A 17,095-nucleotide genomic window follows, 5' to 3' on the forward strand; every position below is an offset into this window, starting at 1 on the left:
AATAATGTGTTAAAATATGCTAGCAGTGTGCTAAAATATCCAGCAAGAAAAATACTACAGTAATTTATAGTAAATACTATAGTAGTGTTTTATATTGTATATATAATAGTTTTAAAACTCTTTATTAGGGTGGCTCAGTGGTTAGCACTGTCGTTTCTAAGCAAGAAGTCTCGGCTGGGCCAGTTGGCATTTCTGTGTGGAGTGTCTGTTCTGTCCTTGTCTGTAGTGTATGAGTGTGTGTGATTGATAATGTATGGGTGTTTCGCGATACTGGGTTGCAGCTGGAAGGGCATCCGCCGCGTAAAACATATGCCGGAATAGTTGGGGGTTCATTTCGCTGTGGCAAACCCTGATAAATAAGAAACTCTTAGTTAATGAGTGCTACAACATACTGTAGTAGTGTTAACTATATTTAACTCATAAATTGTAACAAATGCTCTAGTACACTTTAGTTTTACTACAGTAAACTGTGGTGTATTGCAGTATAATTTGCATAGTTGTAGGAAGCGTACTACCGTATTGTGTGATTTGTTTTGATACAGCTGTTGTATTACCATAGCAACTAAAAAGTTACCACAACAGATTAAGTCAAGTATTTTACTATAGTATAGATCAAAAACACTGTAGTGTTAACTATAAATTACAATAGTAGTTTTTATTTTATGTGGGAAGGTCTGCTATTTCTGCTCCACTACTTGCAATAATCCTGCTCGCAAAAAAGAAGCAAGTCTCCATTGGTTTCAACAAACACATTACAGGTCCCACATTGAGGTTCCATAACCTCAGTGTTAATGTTAGCAACATTTTAAAACACGCTAGCAATTTGTTACGACATGCTAGGACTGTGCTAAAGTGTGTTACGGCACATTAAAAGGCACATTTCACTTTTAAGGTGATGGTGTAAATTAAACAGCCTTTCCAAAACCTTGCCAATACCTAACGCAATAACACACCTCACACAGATTAAGCTGGAGCTCACCGTGTTTATTTATACTTATGCTCTTTTTTGCCAGGATTTGAGGTATTTTGCAACTTTTGGGGTTTTGAAACAAAGCTAGCGAATAAAAAAAAAGCGTCCCTCTTTACCCTAAACAAATAGAGCAATGTTAAGTGTTGGGCGTAGACGCTGGGCAGCAATAGCTGTGTGAAGTTGTGCAATCGAATTAATAGCACCTCTGCACAATGCCGCCCATCAAAAACTGTGACACATTTGCTTTGTTTCTTCGCTCACTTCAGATCTCACCTCATCACATATGTGCCTGTAAACCTGAACCACCACGGATCCCCTTGGATCCCATTTCAACATTAAATTAGGTTGTTAGTTTTATTCATGACTTTCGGTGCCAAATGCCGGTGCCAGTTAAAGGCACGATTCCTGTGCAGGGGGAAAAAACATCTGAAGATAACAGATCACTGTTTAGCTAGCCGCATGCTGCGTGTGAATGCAAATACAGGATATATTAGCACAACGCTACACTTTCCTGAGCAGACGTGCCATCCGTCAGAGGTGAAGGTCAACCAGTAGGCAGAGAAAATCCTGTGAGGAAATTCTCAATTCAGTTGGCACGTCTCTATGTGTTATACATATTTCAGCTGCACCCTAATGTTACATTGCTCTTTCGGAGCTCAGAAAATCGAATTGAGCTCTAGTGTCTCACATATTTCATTTGTAGAAAGGAAACACTGAAACAAATGGCACACAGTAATATTGCAGCATTATAAAAGAACCCATAGATCATTTTAGAGATGGAAGAATTAGATGAGAAATGAGCTCAATGAGATGTCTGCTTTATCATTTAAAAGTTTGTGAAGCATTAAGCATGCTAACAGTGTGCTAAAACACTGTAGCAATAAGCTAAACATGCTAACATTTTGTTACATGTTTAGACAGTCATTTTAGTGGCATGATAAAACATGCTAGGGCGATACGGTGGGTCAGTGGTTAGCACTATCGCCTCACAGCAAGAAGGTTGCTGCTTCGAATTCTGGCTGGGTCAGTCGGCATTTCTGAGTTCTCCCTGTGTTTGCATGGGTTTGCTCTGGGTTTCATCCACAGTTTAGAGACATGCAGTGTAGGTGAATTGAATAAACTAAATTAGCCGTAGTGTATGATTGTGTGTATGTGAGAGGGTATGGGCGTTTTCCAGTTCTGGGTTGCAGCTGGAAGGGCATCCGCTGTGTAAAACATATGCTGGATAAATCGGCGGTTCATTCCGCTGTGGCGACCCCTGATTAATAAAGGGACTAAGCTGAAGGAAATTAATGAATGAATGAATAAAACATGCTAATAATGTGTTAAAACATGCTACTTGTGTGCTAAAATATCCCTCATGAAAAAAATACTATAGTAATTTATAGCAAATACTATAGTGTTTTTAAACCATGCTCCAGTAAAGTATATTATACTGTATTAGTGTTTACAACAATTAATGATTACTACGGCATAGAGTATTAAGGATATTGAACAGTTTGAAGGATACATGTTTTAGCACACTGTCTGAACAGTATATTCTGAACAGTCTCAACGATATTGCACTGCTTTAGATTATACTTTAGATTTTAGTTGTAGAAAACAGTACAGCATTGTTTTTTTCTGTATTAGTTTTTGTATTACCACAGGAACTGTAGAATCACAACAACAGATTCAAGTACTTCACTACTGTACAGTCCAAAAACATACATACCTGTATAGTACTCACTATAAATTACTATAGTAGTTTTTTCACGAGATATGCTAAAAATGCTAAAGATGCTAAAAATATGTGTTTGGAATTTGTTGCAACATGCTAAGAATATGCTAAATGTGTTTGAAACTAATTAAAACTTGGTAAAACTGTGCTAAAATATGCCAGCAATTTGTATCAGCTTGCTAGCAACACGTTAAAGCTTGCTAATATTTTGATAAGACATGTCAAAAGTTTGATAAAACATGTTGACAATGTGCTAAATATTGTAAGGTACAAGCTAAAATGTGGATTCACTGCTCTAAAACATGCTAGCAACATGTTACAACATTGTATATTTTGTTTAAGCAAGCAAAGGAATGTGTTAGCTACATGCTAAATGCATTACAACGTGCTAAAACATGCCAGTATGTTTGTAAAACAGAAATATTTTAATTTGATAAAGTATTTGCTATCTGTTTACCAAATGTTTGGCTTTAAACCTCAATATTTAAATATTTAAGCAATTTTAGAAAACATGTTGACACTGTGCTAAATATTGCAAGGGACGAGCTAAAATGTGGTTCCAATGTGCTAAAACATGCTAGCAACACGTTCAAGCATTGTATATTTTGTTTAAGCATGCCAGGAATGTGCTAAACATGATAGCTACATGCTAAAAAAGGAATAATATGCTAAAACAAGCCAGCATGTTGGTAAAACAGGAATATTTTATATTTGCTATCTGTTTACCAAATGTTTGGCCTTTAAACTTCAAAATGTAAATATTTAAACTACTTCAAGTAACTTTCAAGCTTTCAAGTCAGACTTTTTCAGGCCAACATAAAATCTGTCTTGACAAACCTTTTATCAAGTTATCCTTGTGATGCATAGCACATGAAAAATATCAAAAGTGCCATGGAGATTTATTCATGTGACCTGTTATATATTAAGATTTTGGTCAGGCACTTCACAGAACCACCTGAATTTGTTCTTTCTTCTTGCATTCACTTGATAAATACTCAACATTCCTAGTAAATAACATGGAAAAAAGCTGTGTGGTCATGTTAGGACATCTATATAAGGCAATCTTTAAAGTCTAGGTACATACTTGTGTATTAAACTCCTTAACATGATTTACTTAAATAGGCCCTCTTCTTGAATCTGTTTCTTTGTTCACAATCATTTTAAGGTATCAAACCGCATTGCTAATGCTAGCGCTATCATTCCCATTAATTTTAAGGGTGAGTTAGGTTCAGTCTTAACCTTTAAGGACACTTTTTGCCTCTGACTGTTTGCTAGGAAAGCTATTCCCCGGACAAATAAGCAGAGTTGATTCAGGAACATGTCGTACTTGGGTCAATTGTGTTATGTGTTTTAGTTTAGTATGTCAGCAAATTAAGTTTTCCAGCTGCTTTCTGGAAATTTGTAAATCATATTCTCAATATTAAGGCTCTGTGCACACAATTTTTCTATGGAGTTTGGCTGTATGTCCACATGCTAACACAGTATCAAGTCAATAAAACAGAAACCTTTTGAAAATCCATGTCATGGTAAAAGTTTTTAAAAACACCAGGGTCTGTGTAGTCGGTGAAAATTGAGTTTTTAGTGACATCAGATTGTGTGCCGCAGTCTCTTTTGTTTACAAGACATACTTCTGTGCAATGGCTGGCATAAACCAAATACTTCTGCTTATAACCGTGCTAATAATTCTTGTAACATGTTTACTGATATGGACAATTATTGATATATTATATATCTATAATAAGGCTTTTTTTTGAGGCTGCTGAATGGCAAAAGCTGCAAAAAAAACTGTTACTTTAACAAGTATAATAATAAAAATACTTTTAAAATAGATTTAGCTTGATTAAAGTTACTCTGTGAGCAGCACAAATGTCCCTCAAAATTAAAATGAGCATTTAGTTAAAAATTCCACACATATTGATCATGTTATCCCAACACAAGTTGATTAAGTTTGTTTTACAAATTTAGTTGGATTAAACATAAAACTATTAAGGTATCCCCCCAAAAAACCTCAAGAATTGTGTTGATTCAGCTCGATTTAAATAAGTGCTAATATCGCTTGTATACTGATTGGACAATTATCGATATATGAGCAATATCACACAACTAGCAGTGCGATGTCACTGTATATCAGCACTGCTGGGAGGCGTGCATTGTTAGTGTACCACCAGTGCTGCTATACACCCATATCGCACTGCTACTCGTGTGATATTGCATTTATACAACAGTTCGACAGCACAATCATATATATAAAAAAACAAAATCAAGCACAGAGAGTATAAAACACTTTTGTAAGAGGAACTACTTTCTTCCGCCATTTATTCACATCTGCAGCTGACGTCAGAACAGCAGAAGCCGTTACTAATTCACCCATGTCACTTTAGAGCTAGTATTTGAATGATTCTCTAGCGTAATGTCTAAAGTGATGACAAAACGGATGATTTTGCTGACATTTTAATATTTTAAGGCTGAACGTGACATGAAAAAGCCTCAAAAGTAAAAGTATATTATGTTGTCTAACAGCAGTAATATTTGTCAAACTGTAGAGTTTCCTCTGCTTCTTGCTGTATGTGGGTGGAGTAGTACACAAGGGTGAAGGGTGAAGAGGGTGGTCGAGTGCTGTTATTGGCAGAATATCGCACGGCTATAAGCCAATCAGATTCGAGAACCAGACAGAGAACTGTTGTATAATTAAATATATATATATATATATATATATATATATATATATATATATATATATATATATATATATATATATAATGCTTTTTTTGAGGCTGCTGATTGGTTAAAGCTGCAAAAAGTTTACTGTAACCGGTATAATAACAAAAATACTTAATTTTCGTCTTAGTCTCTTTATTAATCTGGGGTCACCACAGCGGAATGAACCACCAACTTATCCAGCATATGTTTTATTTAGCGGATGCCCTTCCATCTCTGGGAAACATTCATACACACTCATTGTCATTCACACACAAATACACTACAGACAATTTAGCCTACCCAATTCACCTGTACCACGTGTCTTTGGACTGTGGGGGAAACCGGAGCACTCGGAGGAAACCCATGTGAACGCAGGGAGAACATGCAAACTCCACACAGAAACACCAACTAACCCAGCCGAGGCTCGAATCAGCGACGTTCTTGCTGTGAGGCAACAGCACTACCTACTGCGCCACTGCGTCACCTACAAATCGTTTGAGTTAACTTAATTGTTTTACAAATTTAAGTGGTTTGAACATAAAACAATTAAGTTATCTCCCAAAAAACCCTTAAGAATTGTGTTGATTCAGCTCGATTCAAATAATTGCTAATAATGCTTTTAACATGTATACTGATTGGACAATTATCGATATATATATGTATATATATAAATTGATGGGCTGTCATCTGTGTTAACGTGCCGCGCTAACTCGAGACTCTTATCGAGCAATAAAACAAATATTTAATCTAAAAAATATTTAAATATTAAAAATATTTAATAAAAAAAGTTAATCTATTTTCAAATTTGGGAGCTGGGGTTGGGAGCTGGGTCAGGGATGTATACCTAGCCGAATAGCACTGTAGGTGGCGAGAACGAGTCTTTAAACCTGTGAGTATGCCTACTGTGAAATTACCACATCAAACGTGATGTGCTAACATGGATGCGGTTCACTAGAGTGAATCTGATTAATGTTAGCTCCACATCTAGCTAACTATCAGGCACCTTTCGAATTTATGCATTCGAGTAAAACATATACAAATAAAATGAATCGGGTGCTTTTTAAAATGAATGATGGTGAATGAAAGTCAAACCGGTGAGCCGTCTGACAAAAAAGTGACCTTCTGAATCAAATAAGCAGGATGCCCTTCTGAATCGTTCACTTACTTCAAAGACACTACTGACTATGCTTACATGGACATCAGTAATCTAGTTATTTGCCTTAATAGACAATATATAATCAGGGTGTTTTACGTGAAGTGCTTTCATGTAAGAATTTCCTGTAATTTTGGGTGACTTTAACTGCAGTTGGGCAGTTTCACCTTCACTCATGAACATTTCATTCATGCCCCCGTGAAAAACTGGGGTATTAGAATCAAATAAGGAGTAAGGACTGCTGAGAGTTTTATGGAATTGAATAACGCATGCCGAATGGAAAGAAAAAAGCTTCCACAAGTCCTACATGACGGTAATAGTTTGATTGAAGTGTTTACTTCAGTAATGCCACTAATATATGCATACTCCACATCTTAGTTCCATTTCTGTTTAGTTCAGTTATGACTTTAGTCAGATTAAGGTGACCAAAAATCGCTGTTGGGAGCTTATGTAGACCTACAGTTCAAAATTCATGTTTAACTGAATAAACAGTTAGTAAACACAAGTACATCTTATTGAACATAATTTATTTTCATTACCAATTATCATAGTAGAACAGGTTCTCAAGGAGTTTGTGATGCATTTTGGAAACAGGAGATGAGCCCCTGGTCTAATGCGCCACCTGGCTTGACAAACCCATTCTCAAAGACTTACTTTTAGTCATTATTTGGGTAGCAAACATATTCTGAATGCTTTCGGCAGAGTTTAAATGAGCCATTTTTATGTAGGTTAATTCCAAGATTACAGTGAGATTAATATAGATTTAAAAAAAATAATCTATGCCCACCTATAATATAATATATAATGCTTTTTTGAGGCTGCTGATTGGTTAAAGCTGCAAAAAGGTTAATTTAACAGGTATAATAACAAAAATACTTTTAAAATAGATTCAGCTTGATGTTTAAAGTTAACAAATAATTTAACCAAATTTAATATCGATATTAATGTTAGTTAAAAAATACAGATCATATTTATTAGATTTTTTACTCTATTTAATAAACATGTAGTTTTAACAAGGAGCAAAAACGTTTTTGAGTGTTTAATAAATGTAAAAAGTGTGCTTGAGCCCAAAGAGGTGCTGCTTTTCTTCATCGTTTTTGTACAAATTACATATAAAAATCATTGTAAGGTCAAGATGAAGGTCAATACATTTGTGTACTTTTTGTGTGTGTGTGTTTATATTGTGAAGCTCTCCTTAACACACATGCAGTGACTTTAAGAAGGGCACATTAGGACAGGGATGTTCTTATAGCTGGAGGAGAGAGCTGAGCAGAGTGAGAGAGGTGATGATTCACTCACAAACACACACACACACACACACACACACACACACACACACACACACACACACGCACACACACACACGCACACACACACGCACACACACACACACACACACACACACACGCACACACACATACACACATACACACATACACACACAGTGTCATGATGAGTGTTGTAGAGTTGTGATGCATTTGGCTGTTGGCTGAAGGCAGCAGATGGGTCAGCAGAGGATCCGTGTAAGCACTTCCTACTGCTTCTCTCTGGCATTAATGAGAAAACCACTTCAAAACAAACTCAAGCTTCTTTTTTAATCTGCTAATGGCAGCATTGGTAGCAGCGGCCACAGAAAACTCTGTCAGGATGAGTTAGTTTAGTCCTGCTGAATTATGTGGAGACATGTACTGTAACTTGGCGTATTAGTTCGATACTCTCAATTCCTCATGCATTCACTAGAGAACGAGTGATAATTCTAATATATTCTGTTCTGTTGTTGCAGTTGAAGTCAAAATTATTAGCCCTCCTGTGATTTTTCTTTTTCAAATATTTCCCAAATGATGTTTAACAGAGCAAGGCATTTTTTTCCTATAATATTTTTTCTTTTGGAGAAAGTCTTATTTGTTTTATTTAAACTAGAAGGAAAGCAGTTTTTAATTGTTTAAAAAGCATTTTAAGGTGAATATTATTAGCCCCTTTAAGCAAAAATTGTTTTAGATTGTCTACAGAACAAACCATCGTTATACAATAACTTGCCTAATTACTCCAACTTGCCTAAATAACCCAGTTAAGCCTTTAAATGTCACTTTAAGCTGAATTCTGGTGTCTTGAAGAATATCTAGTAACATATTATTTACTGTCATCATGGCAAAGTAAAAAAAATCTGTTAGAAATGATTTATTAAAACTATTATGCTGAACTATTATGTTTAAATTTGTTGAAAAAATCTTCTCTCCGTTAAACTGAAATTGGGGAAAAAATAAAGAGGAGGGCTAATAATTCTGACTTCAACTGTATATTATCAAACTGTTTTGTCATAGTAGTTGCTTATAAATGAGAACAGAAACACCCAACTTTGGGTTACAACAACCCAGCATTTTTTAGAGTATGCACAACTTAAAATCCGTGTGCACTGTTAGTCGCTGTGGACTTTTATTTCTGTATGATGACATTTGAATGAAAACTGAATATTGAGTAGGGGCGGGGTTTCATTGTTGTGCTCCTCCTCTCATCTTTCACTAGCAGCAAAGTAATGGTTGCAGGGCCTTAACTTCAACCTTAACTACATTTCTCAGTAGCGTTGCAGTAGCGTCGCTACTTTATAAATCCAATAGCTTTTCAGTAGCGAAGCTTTTTTTTTTTGTCAAGTAGGGCAGTAGCTTCCACACAAGCTACATTTACTGATCGCAGATCAATAAGTAACAGCACCAACATTCACAGGGCTGTGAGGCTGGTGTCTAGCCGATGAAGGTAAATCCATATGATTTCTTCTTCTTCTATGATTTCTTCTTCTACTATGATTTCTTCTTCTACTTAATGTTTTACGATGGTTGACTACAAACTTTTTGGTGCGTTACTGCCACCTCTCGCTCTGGTCGGTGACGTCGCAAATCAATCATTGGGCTGACACGAGAAACTTGCTTGATGGAAAGATGACTGTGGGAGAGGAGTTACGTATATGTAGTCTACTGTAGTAAAGGCTAAAGTATACTACGGTAATCACTATTATTTCATGATAGTTATTAATGATACTACAATATGTAAGTTAGTGTAATATAATGCTTATTCGTAAATATTTCCCTTTACTATACATCACTATAGTATTTAGGGTATGATTGATAATTTAAGTTGCTTTGATTTGAAAATGAAAATTGCAAAAATTGCTTAAATGTAGCTAAGTGTTTGCAAAGTAGCTTTTAGCTTAGCTTGCTACATTTCCCAGGGTGTAGCTTTTAGTGTAGTTAAGCTACATTTTAAGTAGTGTAGCTAATAGCTAAGCTCACTACATTTTTCAAGTAGCTTGCCCAACACTGCATATTTCACACAAGCTGTCAAATCATGAGCGAAGATATTTACATTTCCTTTGGCGTAGTCCCTTTATTAATCAGGGGTCACAACAGCTTATCCAGCATATGTTTTACGCAGTAGATGCTCTTCCAGCTGCAACCCAGTACTGGGAAACACCCATACACTCACATTTACACTCATAGACTACGGCTAATTTAGCTAACCCAATTCACCTATAGCACCTACAGCATATCTTTGGACTTGTTGAGGAAACTGGAGCACCTAGAGGAAACCCATGCCAACACGGGGAGAACATGCAAACTCCAAACAGAAACGCCAACTGGTCCTGCCGGGGCTCGAACCAGCGACCTTCTTGCTGTTAAAAATATTGATTTCATGTGGACTTTAAAGAATTATACATTTCTGATCACGCATCTCGTTCTCAAGTGCTTATTGCTAGAGCTAGTAACAACTGATATGTAGAGGTTGTTTTTAATTAACCAAAAATTAGGTTGGGCGACACGATGACTCAATGGTTAGCACTGTCGCCTCACAGCAATAAGGTCACTAGTTCGAGTCCCGGTTGGGTCAGTTACCATTTCTATGTACAGTTTGCATGTTCTCCATGTGTTGGCATGGGTTTCTTCCGGGTGCTCCGGTTTCCCCTCACAGTCCAAAGACATGCGCTATAGGAGAATTGAATAAACTAAGTTGGCCGTGGTGTATGTGGGTGAATGCAAAAGTGTATTGGTGTTTCCCAGTACTGGGTTGCAGCTGGAAGGGCATCTGCTGTGTAAAACATATGCTTGATAAGTTAACAGTCCAATCTTTTGCTGTGGAGAACCCTGATGAATAAAGGGACTAAACTGAAAGAAAATGAATGAATGAATGAGGTTGCCTGAGGTTATTAATTGCCTGAGGTTATTAATTTCAGGTACAAAATAATGTTCCCAGAACGTTACAGGGAGGTTATTTTTAAAGAAAATAACCTAAACATATAAAATAATAATACTAATATAGAACATTCCCCACTGGGAATTTAAGTTTAATTGCTTCCCAAACAGCACTATTACTGCTTTGCTAGGGGAAATTGTGATGTGGCTTCTGAACTGCAAAAACTACTTCAATGAAAGAATCATCAGAGCACTGCTGACAACACGTTTCTGTGGACTTGTATGTTTCCATGTTTGTGCAAGCGTGTGTGTGTGTGTATGGTATAGAGACAGTATGGCTTACTGTATGAAATAAAAAGTAATTCTGTGGCAAAAACATGCAAAAATGTTCAATGTCTTGGTCAGGTTTGGTTTTTATGCTGTTGTACTGTATAATATAGAGTGCTCAACATAAATGAGTACACCCCTTTTGAAAATTAATCTTTTTTCCATCCATATAGCCATTTTTTTTTTTGGTGCATTTATACAAAACACCTTTATTCCATTTTTATTATTATTATTTGTGTGTTTTATTGTTTTATTTAAACAGTTCTATCCATTAAATAAAAGTCTGGTCTCCAAACAGCATTAAGTAAGATAATGCATTTAAATTCAAAGGAGTTGTTGAAAAAAAAAATTACTAACTTCAAAAATTTTAACTAAATTTGACATTTTTAACGTTTCTCTTGTTTTTTCTTATTTATTCAAGTTTTATTATTACCAACATATTTATTTGGGTGAACTCATTTTTGGACTGATCTTAAGTTCTCAACTTGTTGTAGGCTGTATTGGCTTTTGTATGAACTGAAATCATTTGGTGAAGTGGTGTGTAAATGTAATCTACTTGGAGCTACTTCAGTTGTGCTTGATGTCCTTGATAATAACTGCACACACTGTAACATATCATCATACAATCATACAACAGCTTCATAGTATAAACATGTACAGTATAATGATCTGTTTTTTTTTTAACATCACATCTCTTTCTGTGTCAGGATTGGCTGCAGAGGTATGGCTACCTCCCTCCTACAGACCCCAGAATGTCCATCCTGCGGTCAGAACAGACCATGCAGTCTGCTATTGCTGCCATGCAGCGTCTCTACGGCCTTAAAGTCACCGGTGAACTGGATAAGAACACCATCGAGTGAGTAGCACTTACACTCTCACAGTCTCTCGCTCCCATATTGACTGATTCTGGGTCAGAAGTTAAAGATGATGTTGTTTTTGGGGACTCTTTTAACATCGCTCACTGCGTTTACATGAACAACAAAATGTCTGTAAGTGCCCTTAAGTTGTAAGTATCAACAAAGAGGGCATGCCGAGTTCCTCAACATGGTCACAGGTTTGATTCCCAGGGAATGCAGGAAATGATAACCTGTATGCACTCCTAACCCAAATAGTTGACTTTACTAGAAAATTGCATAGAAACTCATTGCCTTAAAACACTTAAGTTTTTACACAAGGTGAAACTAAACAGCCCTCACGGAATTAACATAGAACTAAAATGACTTTTGCTGCTTATTCAAAATATTTATTTAAAATGAGTTGAAACAATTATGAAGTTTTTTTTGGACAACTTAATTGTTTTAAGATCAATCCACTTAAATTTGGAAAAATAATTAACATATTAGATTTGTGTTGTGGATTTGTGTGGACCCAGCATTTGTTTACAGTGCATAGAGCCTTCAGTTCTATGTTAATTAAACTAGGGATGTTTAGTTTACCTTGTGCAAAAACGTAAGTGGTTTAAGGTAATGAGTTTCCACTCAAGTGGAAGTCAACATCTAGTAAAGTCAACTTTTTCAATCTGTCTACAAAGTGTATGTCTACATATCTTGACTTCATATATCTTGAAGTCACTTTTGGTTTAACATATCCCAAATGCATAAACGTAAATGTGAATATTCTAAAACACCAGGCTAGATCAACATACATGTGCTTTATTTGTCTGTGTTTACAGCATTCACTATTTTTACTTTAAAAAAACTGAATAACCTCATTATAACTCTGAACATTTAAGTCCTTAATTAATAGTTAACTTCATTTTTATAATTATGCACAAAGTTCATTTACTTCATTTTAAAGCAACAGGTTTCCTCAATGTTTTAAGTAAAGTCAACTGAAGCATTTAATTTTTTTTTTCTTTGTTTAGAATTTCAAGAATTTTGACATTAAGAAAAAATGTTAGTTTAAGAAGTGTTCAATAAGAATTTTTCATGGGAAACTAAAAATGGTTAGCCATTGCTGTGAGAACTTCTTCTGAAACGACTTGAGCCTTTTAAAAAAGAACTACATATGACTATAGGATGCTATAGAATAATGGTGATTTCATAACTCTTATGTGCTCTCTTTGTTTCCTTTTTGCATCGGCATAGTGATATCACCATAAGGTGAGGATGATTCTTCTCTTGTGATTTGTTACTTGCTTTTAAAACATTTTGTTCTCTTTTTCTGTGTGAACTGTAATTGAAGTTGCTCTTAGCAGGAACATTAGACAATGAAAATGATCTAATTTACACATATAGTAATCAGGTGGTAACATTTTCACTCATTGGCCAATTTGGTTGCAAATATTTTGGGTTACGTTATGGGCCGTTCAGAACATCAATATCAAAAAATAACCAGAAAACCAAAGTCATATATAAATAGTAATTATAAAACTTAACTCTGGATCACCTTTAGATTTTTTGTGGACATACATTATTATCTTTGATTGATATCCAAATATATGATCATCGGCTTCCTCACAAGTCTTTTTTGAACGTTTTGAACCCAGAGTGTTAAAGAGACTCCAAAAAGGTCTACTTGTTTTTACTTCAAACGTGTCCGAAAGCAATAAAGAAAATCATGTTCATATACACACATACATAAATATATATATATATGCCCCCCTTTGAATTTTGTTTTTCTTTTTTAAATATTTCCCAAATTATGTTTAACAGAGCAAGGAAATTTTCACAGTATGTCTGATAATATTCTTTCTTCTGTAGAAAGTCTTATTTGTTTTATTTCGGCTAGAATAACATTTGAATTAAAAAAAAAAACCTTTTAAGCTATATTTTTTTCGATTGTCTACAGAATAAACCATCGTTATACAATAACTTGCCTAATTACCCTTGAGTTAACCTAATTAACCTAGTTAAGCCTTTACATGTCACTTTAAGCTGTATAGAAGTGTCTTGAAAAATATCTAGTCAAATGTTATTCACTGACATCATGGCAAAGATAAAATAAATCAGTTATTAGAAATGAGTTATTAAACTTTTATGTTTAGAAATGTGTAAAAAATCTTCTCTCAGTTAAACAGAAAATGGGGGGGGGGGTAAACGGGGGCTAATAATTCAGGGGGGCTAATAATTCTGACTTCAACTGCATTTATAGTATAGTATAGTACCTCTGCATATAATTCCTTAATGATAATATTCCCATGTATTTCTTATCAGTATTGATAGTGAATACCTATCGATGAAACTCACGAGTAGTAAAGACACTAGGTTGTTTTTTGCACAAAAAGCAGTCTTAGACAAAAAAGATATAATATAGATTATTCTATATTAACTTTGAGTTTTAAAGATGTTGCATTTCACTCTATGAGCGACACATTTTACACAAATATTTAATGGTTATTTTAGATAGGGATTGCATGCAAAGTAATAGATTATCATTTAATGATTATAACCGGCAGAATTGGCTAGTGTGTTGATATTCATTACCTGCCACATGCATTCTTTCGCAGGTGTTAATTTTAATACTACCATACAAAATATAAGCTACACTGAAAGAAATATATGACAAAAAGGTCATGAGAACAAATGGTTTTGTTTGATTGATGTGAGTTGAGATGACTAGAAAAGTTCATTTGATTCAATTAAAAAAAGTAAGGCAGCAAGAATTTCTCAGTGTTTGGGGTTTAAAACCACATTTACTGTACAATTGTGATATTGACTTGGTGGGCGGCACGGTGGCTCAGGTTAGCACTGTCGCCTCACAGCAAGGAAGGTCACTGGTTCGAGCCTCGGCTGGGTCAGTTTGCGTTTCTATGTGGAGTTTGCATGTTCTCCAAGTGTTTCCATGGGTTTCCTCCGGGTGCTCCGGTTTCCCCCACAGTTCAAAGACATGGTATAGGTGAATTAGGCAAACTAAATTGGCCGTAATGTGTGTGAATAAGTGTGTATGGATGTTTCCCAGTACTGGGTTGCAGTTGGAAGGGCATCCACTGTGTAAAACATATGCTGGATAAGTTGGTGGTTCATTCCGCTGGGGTGACCCCTGATGAATAAAAGGACTAAGCCAAAGGAAAATGAATGAATATTTACTTGGCAGATTATGATAGAGGTTTGAAAACATATTCTATTTGTTTGCTGAATCCATAGGGAAAACCTCTGAAGTAAATCCCAAACACGTTTCTGTCTAAAACAACAAATCTGAATCAAATCTGACACAACAAATGTGCAGCTGAGATCCAGTTTCATCCCTCGAAGCTTAATTAACCGATAGTAGCTGTAAAACTCATAAGTCTGATATTTGGCATCTCTAAATATTCCGTCTGGCATCTGCAGTATGAACATGGTGGTCCTATTAGTTCTAAATGCAGAAAAACAAAATTAAATCACACCACAAGCATAAATGTTGCATGTGGACGAGATGACATAAATAAAGGTTGTATTTTGGAATGCCTCGTCGAATTCGAGAAGCTATTCTGGAAAAATAATGAATCTAGGACATGGCTTGAAATTAACACCTGCCAAATGCGTGTGAAAATTATCCATGGTGGGCAACATACATCAACTCACTAGCCAGTTTGGCAGGTTATGATTCATAAATTACGTCCTCCAACCGGCAGCTTCCAACAGTAGAAAAATGGTGTAAAGAGGGTTGCACAACGCATGAGAAGCATGAATTTAAAAAAAGAAGAATTATGATCATATATGGTGGCCAATAGGGCGGCACGGTGGCTCAGTGGTTAGCACTGTCACCTCACAGCAAGAAGGTCGCTGGTTCGAATCCCAGCTGGGCCAGTTGGCATTTCTGTGTGGAGTTTGCATGCTCTTCCCGTGTTCGTGTGGGTTTCCTCAGGGTGCTCCGGTTTCCCACACAATCCAAAGACATGCGCTATAGGTGAACTGAATAAACTAAATTGGCCGTAGTGTATAAGTGTGTGAATATGAGTGTGTATGGGTGTTTCCCAGTACTGGATTGCGATTGGAAGGGCATCCGCTGCATAAAATATATATTGGAATAATTGGCGGTTCATTCCGATGTGGCGACCTCTGAAATAGAGACTTAGCTGAAGTAAAATGAATGAATAAATGGTGGTCCTATTAGTTCTAAATGCAGAAATACAAAGTTAAATCACACCACAAGCTAAATGTGCTTGTATGTGGACGAGATGACATAAATAAAGGTTATATAAGTCTCTGAAATAGAGACTTAGCTGAAGTAAAACGAAGTAATAAATGGTGGTCAGTTACTCAACATTGGCTGCTGAGTGAAAATGTTCAATTGAAATTGCACCCTAAGAAATGCTGGCTTACTTAAACCAAAACATTGAGTTGAATGTGGTCCTATTGAAAAAAAAAAAAAAAAACTAACCTAGTAATTGGGTTAGTCCCTATTACACCCAGAATTAGGTTGAAATAACTCAGCATTTTTTAGAGTGTGTAGCCTAGAGGTCGAGACAAGCTGTACTGAATGTAACATACAGTATGTGTCACAGACTTATTTCTGTCTCTCAGCTGGATGAAGAGGCCACGGTGTGGAGTCCCAGACCAGTTTGGCAGACCCTCGAAATTTAGCGTTCGAAACAGACGTTACGCCCTCACAGGACAGAAATGGCTACACAGACAGATCACATACAGGTGAGCTGAAAAAACACATTCTTTCTGTGTATTTTTTGGCATTTCAGATGCATCGGTATGTTAGCAAATGTGTATTTTCAATCAGTCTGTTAGTTTTGAGGATATCCATAAGCTGGTGTGCTCCAACACAGTGACAAAATTTGCGTTTAGAAGATATAAACCTGATATAAACATCCAAAGCTTGCAGTTCATCACTTCCGCCTAAATGGATCAACATTTTTTTCACGTCACCTCATACTTCACTTTCTTGACCAATCAAATGCTCTCTAGTATCTGACATGCCCCGCCCCCTTCAAGACGCTTCTCGTTGGCTCTTTATTTATGGGAGAGCTGTGATCATACAAAAAGCTTTTGGTTGTTTTTTAAAGGGGAGGAGCTACTCTATGTCCCGCCCTCTTTTCATTTTTCAGTTGAGATAATGTCAAACATTGAAGAAAATGCACATTTCAAAGCACTTCATGGAACTTTTAATGT

At 36.0% G+C, this 17,095-nt stretch overlaps 1 protein-coding gene across 2 annotated transcripts in view; it reads left to right on the forward strand.

Moving 5' to 3' along the window:
* The window catches only part of LOC130218297 (matrix metalloproteinase-16-like), a 111,218-nt gene that overhangs the window by 18,477 nt on the left and 75,646 nt on the right, over positions 1-17,095 (forward strand). Inside the window, exons 2-4 of one of the 2 annotated variants that reach the window (XM_056450460.1) lie at positions 11,759-11,907; positions 13,139-13,153; positions 16,499-16,621. In XM_056450460.1, coding sequence (XP_056306435.1) covers positions 11,759-11,907; positions 13,139-13,153; positions 16,499-16,621 — 287 coding nt within the window. The remainder of the gene's footprint in view (positions 1-11,758; positions 11,908-13,138; positions 13,154-16,498; positions 16,622-17,095) is intronic. The other variant, XM_056450461.1, reaches the window with a different exon arrangement.

This window comes from Danio aesculapii, chromosome 24 (genome assembly GCF_903798145.1).
Source record: "Danio aesculapii chromosome 24, fDanAes4.1, whole genome shotgun sequence".
NCBI lineage: Eukaryota > Metazoa > Chordata > Actinopteri > Cypriniformes > Danionidae > Danio > Danio aesculapii.